The sequence below is a fragment of the Dermochelys coriacea genome, chromosome 2, assembly GCF_009764565.3.
Source record: "Dermochelys coriacea isolate rDerCor1 chromosome 2, rDerCor1.pri.v4, whole genome shotgun sequence".
NCBI lineage: Eukaryota > Metazoa > Chordata > Testudines > Dermochelyidae > Dermochelys > Dermochelys coriacea.
The window spans coordinates 215,848,516-215,864,070 of record NC_050069.1 but is presented as its reverse complement, the minus strand read 5'-3'; the positions used below and the strand labels follow the sequence as shown (position 1 = coordinate 215,864,070).

Genomic DNA, 15,555 nt, shown 5'->3' with positions numbered 1-15,555 from the left:
AAACCAAACATTCAAGTTAATGGCACCATGCTCATGTACACTGAGTCAGAACTTGGCCCTTACCAGGAAAGCCGAACATTATGCACAATGTGTTCACTGCAGCCTTCACTGTGTGCGCGTATGGGGTGCAGGCTGGCTGGCAAAAAAGGGTCATTGCCCTTTTAAGGGTTCCTCCTACAAATGGGAGGGGACAAGGAGTGGGAAGAAGGTGGGAGGTTTTCAGGGATGTGCAGGAGGCAGCTGGAGCCCGGTCAGGAGAGGGTCACTTTACTGCCCTTCCAGCTGACTGCAAGAGTGGAGGAGTATTTATACCCCATGCAGCCCTGGAGAAGCCCTTTTTTACCAGGATCAGTTGGAAGCATGTCTTTGGTAGGTGTATTCCTTTCTCCTACACAAGGGAGAGGGGACAAGGCTAAGGCAACAAGATCTCAGTCAGTACAGGGTACACGGGCTGTCATCCAAAGGGGGACCCCTTACCCCATGGTGCAGGACAGCAAGCATTAAGGCTTTGGGAAGCAGGCCAATAATCGATTGAAGTTATGCATGTACGTTTCAGCAATAATTCATGAGTTACCAGGTGCTACAGGACAAGCAGAGCCAGAACTGGGAATGAGCTACCTCTAGGATCCAGGAGGCAGAGCATGAGACCAGCAAGAGAAACAGCCACTTTTGGCAGGGGTGAGTTGAAATGACACCAAGGTGTGGTAGAGGTGCAGTAGAGTTCAGGAGACAGATGCAAAATGGGTGTGGCTTGGGAGAGCATGGAGCTGCAAGGTCATTCAGTCATTGACCTAAAAAGGGTTAAAAAAAAAAAGATATATTGGAATTGGAAATGGTTCAGAAAAGGGCAACAAAAATGATTTGTTGAACAGCTTCCATATGTGGAGAGATTAATAAAACTGGGACTTTTCAGCTTGGAAAAGAGGCAATTAATGGGGGATATAATAGAGGTCTATAAAAGCATGACTGGTGTGGAGAAAGTAAATAAGGAAGTGTTATGTACTTCTTCTAATAATTCAAGAACTAGGGGGTCACCAAATGAAATTAATAGTCAGCAGGTTTAAAACAAACCAAAGGCAGTATTTTTTCACACAACTCTCAGTCAACATGTGGAACTTTTTGCCAGGGGATGTTGTGAAGGCCAAGACTATAAGAAGATTCAAAAAAGAATTAGAGATGTTCGTGGGGGGATAGGTCCATCAACGGGCTATTAGCCAGGATGGGCAGGGATTGTGTCCCTAGCTTTTGTTTACCAGAAACTGGGAATGGGTGACAGGGGATGGATCACTTGATGGTTACTTGTTCTGTTCATTTGCTCTGAAGCTCCTGGCATTGGCCACTGTTGGAAGACAGGATACTGGGCTAGATGGACCTTTGGTCTGACCCTGTATGGCCATTCTTATATTCTCTGGGTATCTCCCCTGGGCTTGGTTCCTAAGAAGGCTCCTGGTGAATACTGCTTGATCCACTACCTGTCATTAATATGATAGGCCCTAAATTATCTGCAGTGCACTATTCCTCCTTCAATGAGACTGTGCGCATGGTTAGGACCTGTGGCCTAGAGGCATCGTTGGCAAAATATACATGAATTTGGTTATTCTGTTACTGCCAGAGTATCCTTCTGATTTTAACTTCTTGTGTTTCTGTTTTGAGGGTCAGTTTTCTTTTGATAATGCACTTCCAATGGGATTGGTCATCTCCTGCTCAGTGTTTGAAAAATTCAACACAATGCTGGACTGGGTGGCAGTGGTGCAGGAGTCTGGTTGACACCAGGTGGTAAACCATTTGGATGACTTCTTGTTTGTATGTAGGGCAGATTCTGAGGAGTGTGCCAGCCTACTGGCCACATTCCAGGCCCTGGCTGGTATGTTGAGGGTACCGCTGGCTGATGAAAAAACAGACAGGCTCTCTATAAAGATGACCTATCTGAGGACTGAGTTAAATATGTGCGCTGGTATATCTAGACAATGCCCCAGCTAACTTCTGGGGTTGATTACAAAGGGTAAAGTGGGCAAGGTTACACAATGGGAGCTACAATCTATTATTGGCATCTTAACTTTGCATGCTAAATGGTGGCCCTGGGATGGGCATTTAGTATCAGATTGTCAGTGTCACTGTGGGAAAAGTCAAACTCAATTATATAATGATTAATAAAGAGAGGAGGAGGATTTGGGCATTTGGGAACAGTTTATGAATCAATTTAATAGAGTATCTTTTTAAAGGGACAAATGGACAATAGAAGCAGATTTACAGGTTCATTCAGATGCATTGGAAGGAAGATATTTTGGAGTATTTTACCAAGGCAGGTGGGTGTGTCCAGAAATGGCCCTCAGATTGGACACACAGAGGTAGAGTAAAGGATACAACATTCCTGGAATTCTTTCACATTTTGGTATTAACTATTTGGGGAACAGATTTTGAAAACAAAAGAGTGGGGTTTTGGAGTGACAACATTGCTGGGGTACATGTTACCAATTGCCAGTCTTCCAAATCATGCAGGATTATGAGGGTGATAAAGACACTCATATTACAGTGTTTAAATTTTAACATACACATGGGGTTGATAATGGTATAGCTGATTCACTGTCTCGATTTTAGGTGGACAAATTTTGGGTCCTGGCACCAACAAGGAACTAGAACAGACGACTGGAGCCTGGGTGTATCATGGGGCAGTACATAACTCAGTTTCACCACAAATATTTAGGGCTTATGACATGTGTTCCAATGATTTTGTGCAATTTCAGGAGGAGGAAGAGCCTGTCCATGTTATCACCTATTCTGGAAGACCAGATAATGCAATACATGGTCTCTCTGGAACCTGAGGGCTGCATCTACCATCTCTAGTCACCTATCAAGCTTTATATTTGCCAGTAGGATGAGTGGTTACTCAGATCCTTGTAGCGGGTTCTTAGTCACTAGGTTTTTAGTAGGGTGGCCTAGGGACTGGGCCCTAGAGAGGATCTACATCATCCCATCACTGTGCAGATGCTTAGGTTTTTGGGGCCAACTTCTTAGCCAAATATGCAGAAGCAGACAGGAGGTAGCCTTCTTCAAGGTTGCATTCCTGGAAGCATGTTTTTAAGCTTTTAGAGTCTGACTCTCGAATTAGAGCCTGACACCTCAGGAAAGGGCTTTGGAGTGGAGGGTTTCACAATGGGAGGAACAATCAGTCGTCTTAACCCTGAACGAGCTTGAAAACCAAGTGAGGGAGTAAGATGAGTCCATAATGCTACAGGAGGAGAATAGGGAAAGGATTTTCCCAGTAAGGATATTAAGGACTTATATAGGATGAGACACATTGAAGAGGGGCCCCTCTTTATTCATGGTGATGGGGCATACTAATTTATTACATACTCACAACATATTAATTTATTACGGTTTCCAGAAAGGGCTTTTTCAGAAAGTTGGGCCTACTGGCAAAATAATTTGGTTCCCAATCGTTCCAGATAGGGGCTGCTGTTGATTCAGGCAATTGGCCAATGCCATTCAACTGTATACAGTATGTAAATGAGAGCTGCAGTAGGGAATGAGAGAAAAGTTTCTTGTTTTTCCACTGTCAAGATTGTGCAAACAGGCCAAGTGAGTGATGGTGTGGATCTGCAGGCACAGCATTGTATTCTGGGCATACAAGTGGGCTTTTGGATTGTTGGGAAATTCATAGCTGAGCGTAGGGGATGAGGGAATTCTGAGCTAGCATAGAAAGAGGGGCATTGCTATGGGACCGGCTGATGCTCCATGTGCACTCTTTGGCAGCCTGGGAGCAGACAGTGGACGCAAATATTGTTCACGTCCATGAAAAAGGAAGGTATCAATGAATATATGGGAACTGTGACAGGTTTCAATCTCTAGGGGCGATGGAGAGCTACTGTCCCACTGGCAGGCCTTAGTCACACCTTTCGGTCACTGGGGAATTAGTGGAGAAGGTGTGCCGGCCAGAGTCTGCGGCGCGCCCCTCAGGCCGGGGGAAGCACCGGCCTGAGTGTGCGGCGTTCGGGATTCTGCTACCCAAGGCGGGTTGGCCGGGGTAGGGGAACGCAGGCCCACCCAACTTCACTGCCTTCCAGCCCGGGCCCTGACACTGGAGGGAGGAGAGGGTCCTGCCACTGGGTCAGCGGGGAACCATCCGCGCCACCCTGACCAAACACACCCACCACACTGTGCACTTCTGCCCCTGGGCTACTTCCTACCCGGTCTCTCAAGGGGCCCCTCCGGTCCCTCCAGCTCGTCCGGGTATTCAGCTGCTGGCAGCTCCAATTCCCCCTCTGCGTCAGGCTCACACTGGCCCGGGTTACAGCCTGGTCCCTCCAGGCACTCGGCGGCTGGCAGTCCTGGTCACCTCAGTACTTCCTCCGGGTCAGGTTTCTCCTGGCCCAGGGCCTCCCCTGGGTCGGCAGCAGGGTCCGGAGGGAACAGCCAGCAGCCTGTGTCTGTCTGTCTGTCTGTCTCCCTCCCTGGTGCTCCCCTCAGTGGGCAAAGGGCCCCGCCCCTTGTACTTCCTGTTCCACCTCTCCCCTTCCGGGGATTGGAGTAAGCTTGGTCTGGCCCCGCCCTCTCAGGCTGAGAAGGTGGCTCTTTACCTTCTGGTTCGGAAGGAAGCCACCCTGGCTCCCTACAGGAACCTAGGATGAGGGTGGGGAAGGAAGCCAAGCATAATTGGTGGTACCTCCTTGTGGCAGATGTCCAGTGCAGATTCTCTGTATGAAAGGGATATAGTTATCAGATAAAATGGATTGGGAAAGGATTTAAAGGAAAACATCCCTTAAGGGAGCTGAGGAAGGTGGGCTAGGGGTTCCTCTGTCCTTTTCTAGCCCCCTTTCACCTCATATGAGAGGAAGGCACAAGGCCCCAACAGTGGGAGAACTAGGATCTGATTGGGAATTATGTGGAAATGATTAAGGAAATGATGATTACCTGCATTGTACAATTTATTGCAGAGTGGTCCCAGATATTTTAAGTGAATACACTTGTGGCCTAACTAAACCACATCCATTGCCTCCTGTGTATCTTCCAGAGTAGCCGGACAATATGTTCTTTCTGTCAGTCTTAACCTGTGTCAGAAATTTCTTCCAAACCCGAACAGGAATTTCCAGACAGTGTAAAAAGAGTATCAATTCGAAAGCTGGAGAAGACTATGCCTGAGAACAGATGTAAGAAGCAAGCACAGACTGCTGAGAGCTGGGTACTTTCCAACAAGAGGTAGACTTATACATCTAGAATTAAGAGAATAAACTTAGTTCTAGTTCTTAGAAGTGGAACCTGCAGTCATGCAACACTGGGATCAGCTCTCTGGGAATGGAGCGATGAGCTTTCTCTTTCGGTTTTTCACCTGCCACCTAACTTCAAAGAAGGAGCTTCTCTTTTCTTTCCCATCAATCATCTCAGATATGTTGCTGCTCAGATAGGAGCTTTATCTTTGAGAATAAGTAGGTATCCTGTCTTTGAGTGAAGGACAACAAAACAAACAGTTTGCTTGGGTGATCTCTTTCAGTTGCATAGTAGATGCTTTGCACAAAGCATCTCTTTCATTGTTGAAATTGCACAGCACAGCTGTACTAATCCCTTGATGGAGCTCTTGTACGGATGCCCCATATCGAGCAGGAGGATCCTGTGATCTGACTGATTATCACATTTGTGAAGTTTCTTCACAAAAGATGTGAGAATGGTACCCAACCTTACAATAACACAAGTAATAAAGCATCAGGAACAGTGTGCTCCCACCAGCCAACACCACCACAGACGATCGCTTGCTGCAGCACTGTAAAAGTCACATACAGAATGGAACTATCTGCTCTATGCTTCCATCTGTATTACACTGGTGCAGGGGCACAACATTGAGGGACCACAGTTGTCACAACTATAACAAGCTGAAAAAGAAACAACTGATAGGACTTCAGGCTGTAAATATAACATTCAACATACTTCTCTAGACAATTAAATTGTGTGGCAGGAAACATGACTTGAGAACACATTTCCCTGCCTTTATGGCTCATTTCCCCTTTTCTTCATAATCAGAGGGATAGATAGCAAGAAGAAAGACACTTAGTGCTATTACCTACTGTGTGCAGTTTGTCAAAAATATATATAGAATTTTGATTACCCCCATATAGTGGGCAAGAAATCAGAGTCTTGCGGAAAACAAAATTATTATATATATAGAATTAAGAGAATAAACATAATTCTAGTTCTTAGACGTGGAACCTGCAGTCATGCAACACTGGGATCAGCTCTCTGGGAATGGAGTGATGAGCTTTCTCTTTTGTTTTTCGTGGGTCATGTATAATAATTTTGTTCTCCGCAAGACGCTGGTTTCTTGACCACAACCTAATATACGTGGGTAATCAAAACTCTACACATTAGATTTTGACAAACTGCAGTGGTGTATCTACTGGTCCCCATATCAGGGCTCTGATGTAACTTCTTTAACCATACAGAGATGCAGGCACTGATGTTTTTGTTGTTCTGAGATCCCCTTAGCAGAAAAGCAGATCCTAAGGTAGACTATTTAGTAGTGAATATCCTGCTGCTTATTTAGATCTCTACAGAACTTTCTTTTCCAGAAAATCGCCAGGAAAAAACCATAAAGATAGTGACCTATATTTCTGACAATTATGACTGAGTACAGGCTGTAGGATTGAATTTGGTATATTGTGTTACTCTTTTGAATATGTAATCAAGAATACAGTGGTCTACATTTGCTATTACTACACAGTGGTACTGGCTATTACCACAGTTTGCCCTTAGATTTAGAATAAAAAATACCTCTAATAACTGTGGGGTTATAATTGGCAAAGATTAACATCTTAATGGCTGCTATATCATACAGTACATCTGGTTGCATATATTTACAAAATACTGTAAAATATAAAAATCCTACTCTATATTTTTGTTATTTCTGTGCATCTGAAAACTCATCAAAATAAATGTACAGCACTATTGTATTTCTCCTACTAGACTACCTGGCAACGTTTGAAGCACATTTAGTAATACTCATGCTGGCAGTGCTGGGAAAGGGCCTGGAGAAATTTGCTAGGTAATGCTCATCCTCACAGCAATAACGGCCAGTGCTGTGGAGGCCCCAGCATATTGTCAGTAACAGGTTTACAAACCCAGTAGAGCAGAGTCTGGCAGGAGCACAAGGAATTGCACTGCAAGTATTCGTAGACTCCCCGAAGCCACCAGCACATTTCATTTCCTTGACTTGAGTAAAAGTGGAAAATCCATGTAATATACCAGAAAAGCCATTTTCTTGTTTTGCAGAATGTGCAGTATATATCCACTCACCAATGAAATACAGCCAGCTGGGTGGTGGAACATGGCAGATTTTTAAACATGCACAGCAACGTGATAATAATTAAAGTCGAGGAATAAAAAAAAAACCCTCACAACATATCAAGCTGAAATTGCATGGACAATTTAAGAGACAGAATGCTCCTAACCCAGATTTGGAAAGAGCACCACGGTTAAACAGTTGTGTGCTGATGAAAAAGCACCAGAGGATCTTTAATGACCACAAGTCTTATCTGATATGAATAATTTGCTCAAGTGCTATTCTTCCTGCAGTGCCTGCTCTTTTTACATTGCTTTCCTCTGCTAATGCTACCTTTTGTTTGAAGATAAAAGCTTTGTATATACTACACTTTGTTGATACAAGTTTTGTTGTTCAGGGGTCTGAAAAAAAATACCCCCTGAATGACAAAAGTTTTACCGACGAAGCGTGCTGACAAAGCTACTGTCTCTCGTTGGAGGTGGATTAATTTTGTTAGCAAGAGAACTCTCTCCTGCCAACAAAGAGCGGCTACACTGTGCACCTTTTAGCGGCACGGCTGTGTCACTAAAAGGTGCGTAGTGTAGAAATAGCCTAGATGTCCAGTGAAAAGGTAAACTGGAGTTTATACTATTCGCTTTCGTGCCTTTCTCAGCTACTCCCTGTCCTTCTCATGTAGTGGTCATCCTCCTACTCCTTTCCTCCAGATGATCCTCTCTCCCCAAATGCACTGCTGGTGGTCTGCTGCACGCTATGCAGCTGTTTTTCCCACACTATGCAAAAATCCCCTGTCTCTTCATGCTTCCAAACCCCACCTTCCAGTTGCCATGTGTGGAAATGTGGGGGAGAAGATTTGAAATTTCATTTTGTATAGACTGTTTAGAATGATAGCAAAAAAATCAGCAACATTTAAGCCCATCAGCTAAACCATTTTGTGCATTTGCATGGGCAGAGTCTCAAGCTGGTTCTTAAAGACCTCATAACTTCTCATGGAAAATATGAACAGCTGATATAAAGAGCTGCAGAGAGGAAGCAATTTGCAGCGCACAAGAAGTTTTATTGGACCTACAAAATCCAAAACTAGATATGCATTCTTCGGCATCATATGCTGGCACCTTATCTAGTTCCTAATTATTTGAACAGATAGAAAGCCTCTTGCAACAAAAAGTTTTTTAAAATCCACTACTGAGAAACAATTCTGCTTCTATACAATAGACTGTTATATTTACTCCATTGTTCTTTATTGTTAAGAACATATGCATACAAATAATAAAATCTTTGTACGTTATGATGAAGATTCTGGCTGCCTCTCCATGAGTGTGCAAAGATAGGAAGGATGGAGATGGTCCAATTAATCCTCTGACCTCCCTTATTCACCTCAGTAAGGGTGAGCCAGGATTCAGTTCTTGTTCTCTTTGTATGAAATGCATCCCTATGCAGAGGGCCTGCACAAAGGCTCTGCATCACTTAAGTACTCAAAATAGGGCTTGAGTGGGACAAGTGGTCCCTAGACCTTCTGCTGGCTCTCAGCACCTGGTGGGTTTTTTCCCTTGAGGGCAAGGTGTGAGGAAAAATTAGCTCTGCTAGTGGTCACCTGCTGCCTAGTTACTATGTTGAGTAGTGGATTAGAAATGCCAGTGGTACAGTGGGCCCACTTCATTTTTGCCATTCTGAAAGTTGGTCCCAGTTTGAAAGCTACTTATCCATCCACTGGGAATATTGGTAGAAACAGTAAATAATTGTCAAGGCTCCTCAGTGTACATTGATTAGATAGGCAGGACCTGGATATATTTCCCCTTCTCTATGCATCAATCTGAACTTCTTAACTCAAGTTAAGACCACGTGCTTAATTAAAAGGAGATGCAGGAAAAACCCAACCTAGTTTCAGTCATCCTCACACCCAGCACCTCAAAAATACTACTTCCAGTTCTCCCACCCACACATCATCTTTCAGTCCTTCATTCAGACACCATTGAGCAAGCCATTTTACAATGGCGGGTAGAAAAAAGGCACAAGACTTGGTGAACTTGTTTCCCAAAATTAAGAGCTTTAATAAACATCTCAGCTGCTGCTCTGCATAACATCCCATCACAAAAACCACTTTCCCCCACTGTAGGTACAATCAGAATTGAAACAAATTTGTTCTTTTAGAATGAATAGCTGTAATGAGTCCATGGCCACATAAATACAGACCCCAGTCAGGAGTGGACAGAGAACCCAGCACCCGCAAAACTAAAACCATAAGCTCCTATTACTTGATCTAAAGTTAATTCATTCTCTCCAAAGGGCAGACTCTTATCCTCCATGCCAGAGAGAAACATGATCATATGCAATATGCTAACAGACAGTTCTTGAATCTGAAAATTGAACTTTAAACTCTCCTTATATAGTTTTTTCCATTTCTGGCAAACATTTTTGAAATTGCAATTTATGTGCTGATAAAGTGCTCACATTCAAGGACTGTGGAAAAACCTAAGTCATAATAAAATCACAAATTCAATAGTGTTTGAAATGCTCCATGATTTTCTTCTTCCTTTTAATCAAACATTATTGCTACTGGGTTGCCTGCCTTCCCTGCACTAATTCCTCATGTTCAAAGGTTGCATATGAAATCTGTAGCAGTACATCCTGAGGCATAGAGAAAACAGAAGGAACAGAGAAGGGAGAAGGAGAGGATGAATAGGGAAAGGGACAGTGCTATAATGCTGAGATGGAAATAAAGGAGGAACCATAAGATGAAAACAGGCAGGCACATGTGAAGCAAAAATGTATGCAATATATGCGAACACTACAAGTAGCTTACTCTGTGTTTTGAATATTGGACATAATAGTATATCTAGACTTATATGCACTATTATGAAAGGGGCCATCTTTATTGTTGTAGTAAGCTCACATATATAACATATGTACAAAATTTAACATATGTGGATATGAAACACGTCCTCATGTACTTCCACACATGGGAAATCATAACAGGCAGAAGAGGACCAGTATATTTTATAGAAATATATAAATATATACACACACAATACACATAAATGGAGAGAGAAATGAGAAGACAAGAAGGAATAGAGAAGGAAGTATTTAAAAATAGCAAGAGGTAGGAAAAAAAGAGGATTTTGTATGATTTTTCAATGCCAAACCATAAACACAAGGACACTCAGCAGATCATACTTAGTCAATGTTTCCACATTTTTCTGCTGTTTTCCATAGTTGGGGCAAAGATGACAAAAGTCTGAGCCAAGCTTTCCATTGGCCCTGACTTTAAAATAGAAGTGCCGATCCACTATACAAGATGCCTTATTTCGGCTTTACATCTGCAGTTTAATTTTCAATATTTGTACACCTGCTTCCCATGTAGAAACTTAGAATGCAGAAGCCTATAGGCATCCAGATGAGCAGAAAGTGCCAGACATAAAGATGTGATATAACAGATAATACAGCATATTATGGCTCAGATTCTCTCCTGTGCTGAGATCTGCTCAGTGCAGGGGTATTGGATGGCTGAGACAGTTCTGTGGGCCAGTTTGTGCCAACCCCAGGCCAAAAGAGATGACATGCCATCTGTGGATCAGGGCTATATGCCAACTGTACTCTGCCTCCCTCCAATCCGTGACACATCCCTCTATACTGGGGCAAAGGAGCATGGTAGGAACAGGAGACAGCTCTCACAGTTTTGCACCCAGTATTATTAACCCAAAGAGTTTAAAAATCAGGAGGCAAGCCTCAAATTGACTTAAGTATGGCTTAACAAGTATGAGAATAAAAAAAAAGTTGGACTCTTTATTTACCTTCTCACTTTTGATCCTTTACTCTTCATGTTTTCAAGCTTTTCTCTGCAACCTAGAAGGCTAGAAACTTGTTTAAAATATAAAAAGAGTGCTGAGATTCTGATGTAATCACATGACTCTAGGAGGTGAAGCTTTAAGAAAAACATCAAACATAGCAAGACTCAGGACAAAATTGTAAGAATTGGCAAAATCCTCCCGAGTGTTTCACCTTTGCTGGGAGGATTCTCACCTGGCCAACTGTGGCCAGACTGGCTCCTTTGCACCACCTGAGTAGCAAAAAGTAACCAGCCTGGGAATAGAATCTGACCCTTTAAAACTAGGGAGTAAAAAATGAGTGGAGAACACAGATTAAAGTAAATGGTGGATTCTCTGTAACCTGAAGTCTTTAAATCACGAGTTGAGGACTTCAGAGGTTATGGGTCTATTACAGGCTCTGTGGCCTGTAATGTGCAGGAGGTGAGACTAGATGATCATGATGGTCTCTTCTGACCTTAAAGTCTATGAGTGATTGCGCAGGCAAAGCGAGGCCCTACACTAAACTTGATGGATTTCTGTGTTAGTTGGTATGTAACAGGATAACTCTGGAACACCACATCTGATCCATTCCAAAATTTCAGGGAATATCCTAGACATCAGTGGCAGAACCCTATTGATTTTAGGGTAAATTGTAAAAACCTGAAAGGGAAAATGGGGGACACACAGAGCCCGCGGATCTGCTGAGAACACCCAACAGCTTTGACCGGCTTTGTCATGGTCTATAGAACAAAGAACCAGTCAAAGGGCAGCTATTAACATGCCCTGTACAGCTCTGCCCAGATCCCAGTGGAGTTTAAAATGTTGTCCACCAGAATGACTTATCTCCTAGACAGAAAGAAAAGAAATAGCAGCAGGGGGAGCTCAAAGCAACTCTACATGCAGAACATTTGAGTTGTCGGGGACATGAGATGCTTGCATTTTATGAAAAAGAGTTACCCATAAAAATTCTATAAGGTCTGCAATAGTATTTTGCTCACTAGATGCCCTCATAGAATTCATCTGATATCAGCCATTTCCAGATAATTGTTCAAATAAAAAGCATATGGAGAATGCCAAGAAAAGGAGCAACGGGCCCTTTAAAAAAAGTAGGGAGGTAGGGGAGAAAGAAGAAGAACCAAAATATAAGTGAGCACTGCTTGTTTCATCTATTAGCACACAGCAATATTTACAGTTCACATTTAATTAATTCAATTAATTTAATCAATTAATTCTGTTCAATTCACTGGCCGACACTGACTCCGAAGCCTCTTAGATTACACAGAAACAGAGACCTTATGACAAGGTGATCATTTCCCCTTCTCTGATGGCTAACAAGGTATTATGTGACCAAAGCTACTGTCTCCCTTGCTAATGTGTGAGAGGGGTTTTCCCTCGCTGGCTGATTCATCTTAAGCCTTTGAATGGGTCTTCTTCTGCTCAGTGCTATTAGTCGATAACTTAAGAAAATTCACTTGCAAATGTGTATACTGAAATTAAAGAGTAATAAAAGAATATTGAAATGTTTCCAAATAACTACAGCACACTGCAATTTAAAGAGGAATGGGAGAACGCAGACATCTAATAATTTGACCTCAACTCTTAAACTCAGGGTTATATAGGAAGTAGGGTGATTTAGAGCAGGCAGCCCTACAGCAACCATACCTCACAGACTCCAGTATTTGGACATGCTCCAAGAATGGCTGCAAGTTGGAAGGGGTGGCGTAGGCAATTGCTGGAGTGTTTTGCATAAAACCACCTTTGCCCCTCCACATAGGATGAGTTATCCAGGAGGCACAGCACAGAATCCAGTTCTGGTATTCCATCATAAATTATTTTACCTTTTTACATTTCTGACTTCCTTTTCTTTGCATTACTGAATTTATTTTTGGATACTTCCTGTGAATTCTGAAGATTTTCATGTTAAATGTGAAATAATTTAACAGTCCAAAGTCTTAACTATGATTACTTTTAGACATCATGTTCTTTTCACTACTACATATAAATAAATGACACTGGTTATGGTAATTTTAAAATTAATTTAATAAATTATAATCAGATTAAAATAGTCATTTGGCTATTTCAATATTACACATATCAAATACAGATTTCTAGTGCACACAATGCATTCAGAAACATGGGAACCTGAAGATCGGCTGCAACCAACATTATAGGAACCTGCGGAGTTTTAGCTCAATCGGCCATTTTTTTCCTTTCCTTCTGGAGATTCCCTAGTGAGATTATTCTGTTTTTGGAGCTTTCAAAGATTGCTACTGATGGGTGAATACATTTCAATGTAAAATGTATGACATTTAGCAATAATATAGCACACTCATCTCCATGGTACCTACCCACATCATTTAAATCAAACCTCGCAACACTCTTGTGAGGTAGGTACTTTTATCTCCATTTCAAAGATGGGAAAATGGAGGAAGTGAAGAAGTTACATGGCCAAGGTCACAAACTGGGAATAAAACCTAGATTTGTTGGCTACTATGCCTGTGTTTTAAGAACTAGATCACATTTCCACAATCCGAGTTAGAAATATTTGATTTCATTTATCTAATCTCTTAATCAGAGATTAGAATTCTACCAATGTATGAGTAAATTTATGAATTAAAGGTTTAAACCCAATACTTTTAATCTGAATACTTCTAACATTCCCAAGGAACAATTTATTCATCTTTTAGAAAAGGGTCTGAATCAAAACCCTGGATACAAACATTCCCACACTTTATGAAAGGTCTTGGACTCATCTCTACTCAAACTGACACCCGTCTTCCCAATTAAACATATTTTAGGGATTGAGCATAGCCCCAGATGATAGGCACAAGCAATCTGACTTTCTAATTGACGGAAAATTTTGGATAAAAAATAGGCCTGCTGCTCCACACCACTGAAAATCAAGCCCATTTTATTTAAAGATAGAGTTAGGTGGCCAGTTAAAGGCATCCAACTTGTAAATGCTGGCATCAATTCTCTGCTACAGCTAAAGTCTAAAACTGTGGGTTGACTAAAACAAGGATATTTATGCACATCTGAGCTCTCTAATACTACATCTAGTACTGTAGAGAAAAATGAAAAAACAAAAACCCAATACAAACTACATTTTAATCTAGGTATTTTTACCAGTTTGAAGCTTGCAAGGCATCCTAAAGTTTTTTAGCTTCTTGATTTTAAGTATTTTCTTTTTTTAGTCTTGGAACCACTAAAAGTTGGAAAAGCATAAGGAAAGAAAAACAACCCATCTTGCTTTTCGGAGCCTCCCCCCCCCCCCAGTTTTCCTATATAGCTAGAAATAATCAAAGTAGCACCTCACACAGGACAATAGATTCATCTCCCTTAGGATCACTTTGATGTGTGTGTGTCTGGGAGTGAGGGTGGGGGTCAGGGCTACTAGAAATTAACAATCTGATCCTGCAAACGCTTTGTGAAAGGATTCAGAGTAGCAGCCGTGTTAGTCTGTATTCGCAAAAAGAAAAGGAGTACTTGTGGCACCTTAGAGACTAACAAATTTATTAGAGCATAAGCTTTCGTGAGCTACAGCTCACTTCATCGGATACATCCGATGAAGTGAGCTGTAGCTCACGAAAGCTTATGCTCTAATAAATTTGTTAGTCTCTAAGGTGCCACAAGTACTCCTTTTCTTTTTGTGAAAGGAGTTACTGTAGTCAATGGAGCAACTTGCTTGTGTCAGTGTTGGTGAGGTCAGTCCTAAAGTTGTTGGTAAATGCGGATGTACTCCTTAAACAAATTAACCTAAGCTGCAAGCCTGCATTACACAACACATGATATATCTAGTTAATTGAAAAAAATTCAATTAATACAAATCAGAGTTATTGTATCATGCTGTTTTAAATCATTTTCCTGTCTCAACTACTCATCCTTATGTAGTTGTATGTTATGAACACACAATTGTGCATGGCGCTGAGATTCTATTGTAATTCAATCATTATGGAAAAATTTACATTTACATTCTTTTAGATTTAGTCTCTATGGAGACTACCAGGTTGCAACAAATATGATTTTAATTATTGCTATTGTAAAGAATGCTTTCCACATATGGTTACATACTACTAAAGTGATTGAAAAATGCTATTATTTTTACATGCTTTAAGAATATTGTGATCCCTTGAATGTAAAAAAAAAGTGCTGTGAAAGCACAAGAAAAAAATATAGGGACCTTAAATTTAACTTGGGTAAACAGGAGAATCAATATTTAAAGGATCAAATAAAACCAGATGACCATTTTTAATACATCTTTCAAACCTTCATAAAACATCATGATTCCTACCTAGCCTGTGTGAAATGCTTGAGTTTCAGAAAGAGGCACCATCAATTTATTTCAAGCAACTTTGAAGCATATTCCAAAGGGCTCTTTCCATAATTCACTGATGTTTTGCTGTATTGGAGATCAGTTGCTTCATAATTTGTACTCCCCAGAATGCAATGCAGAGTGAAAATAAAACCTACAATATAAAGAGCAGA

The 15,555-nt window shown here is 41.5% G+C and overlaps 1 protein-coding gene across 2 annotated transcripts in view; it reads right to left on the bottom strand.

The window, feature by feature from the left end:
- Nucleotides 1-14,656: 14,656 nt before the first annotated feature.
- AGMO (alkylglycerol monooxygenase) overlaps nt 14,657-15,555 on the bottom strand; it is a 285,522-nt gene continuing 284,623 nt past the window's right edge. Inside the window, exon 13 of one of the 2 annotated variants that reach the window (XM_038390693.2) lies at nt 14,657-15,536. In XM_038390693.2, coding sequence (XP_038246621.1) covers nt 15,456-15,536 — 81 coding nt within the window. In that variant the 3' untranslated portion in view covers nt 14,657-15,455. The remainder of the gene's footprint in view (nt 15,537-15,555) is intronic. The other variant, XM_043509230.1, reaches the window with a different exon arrangement.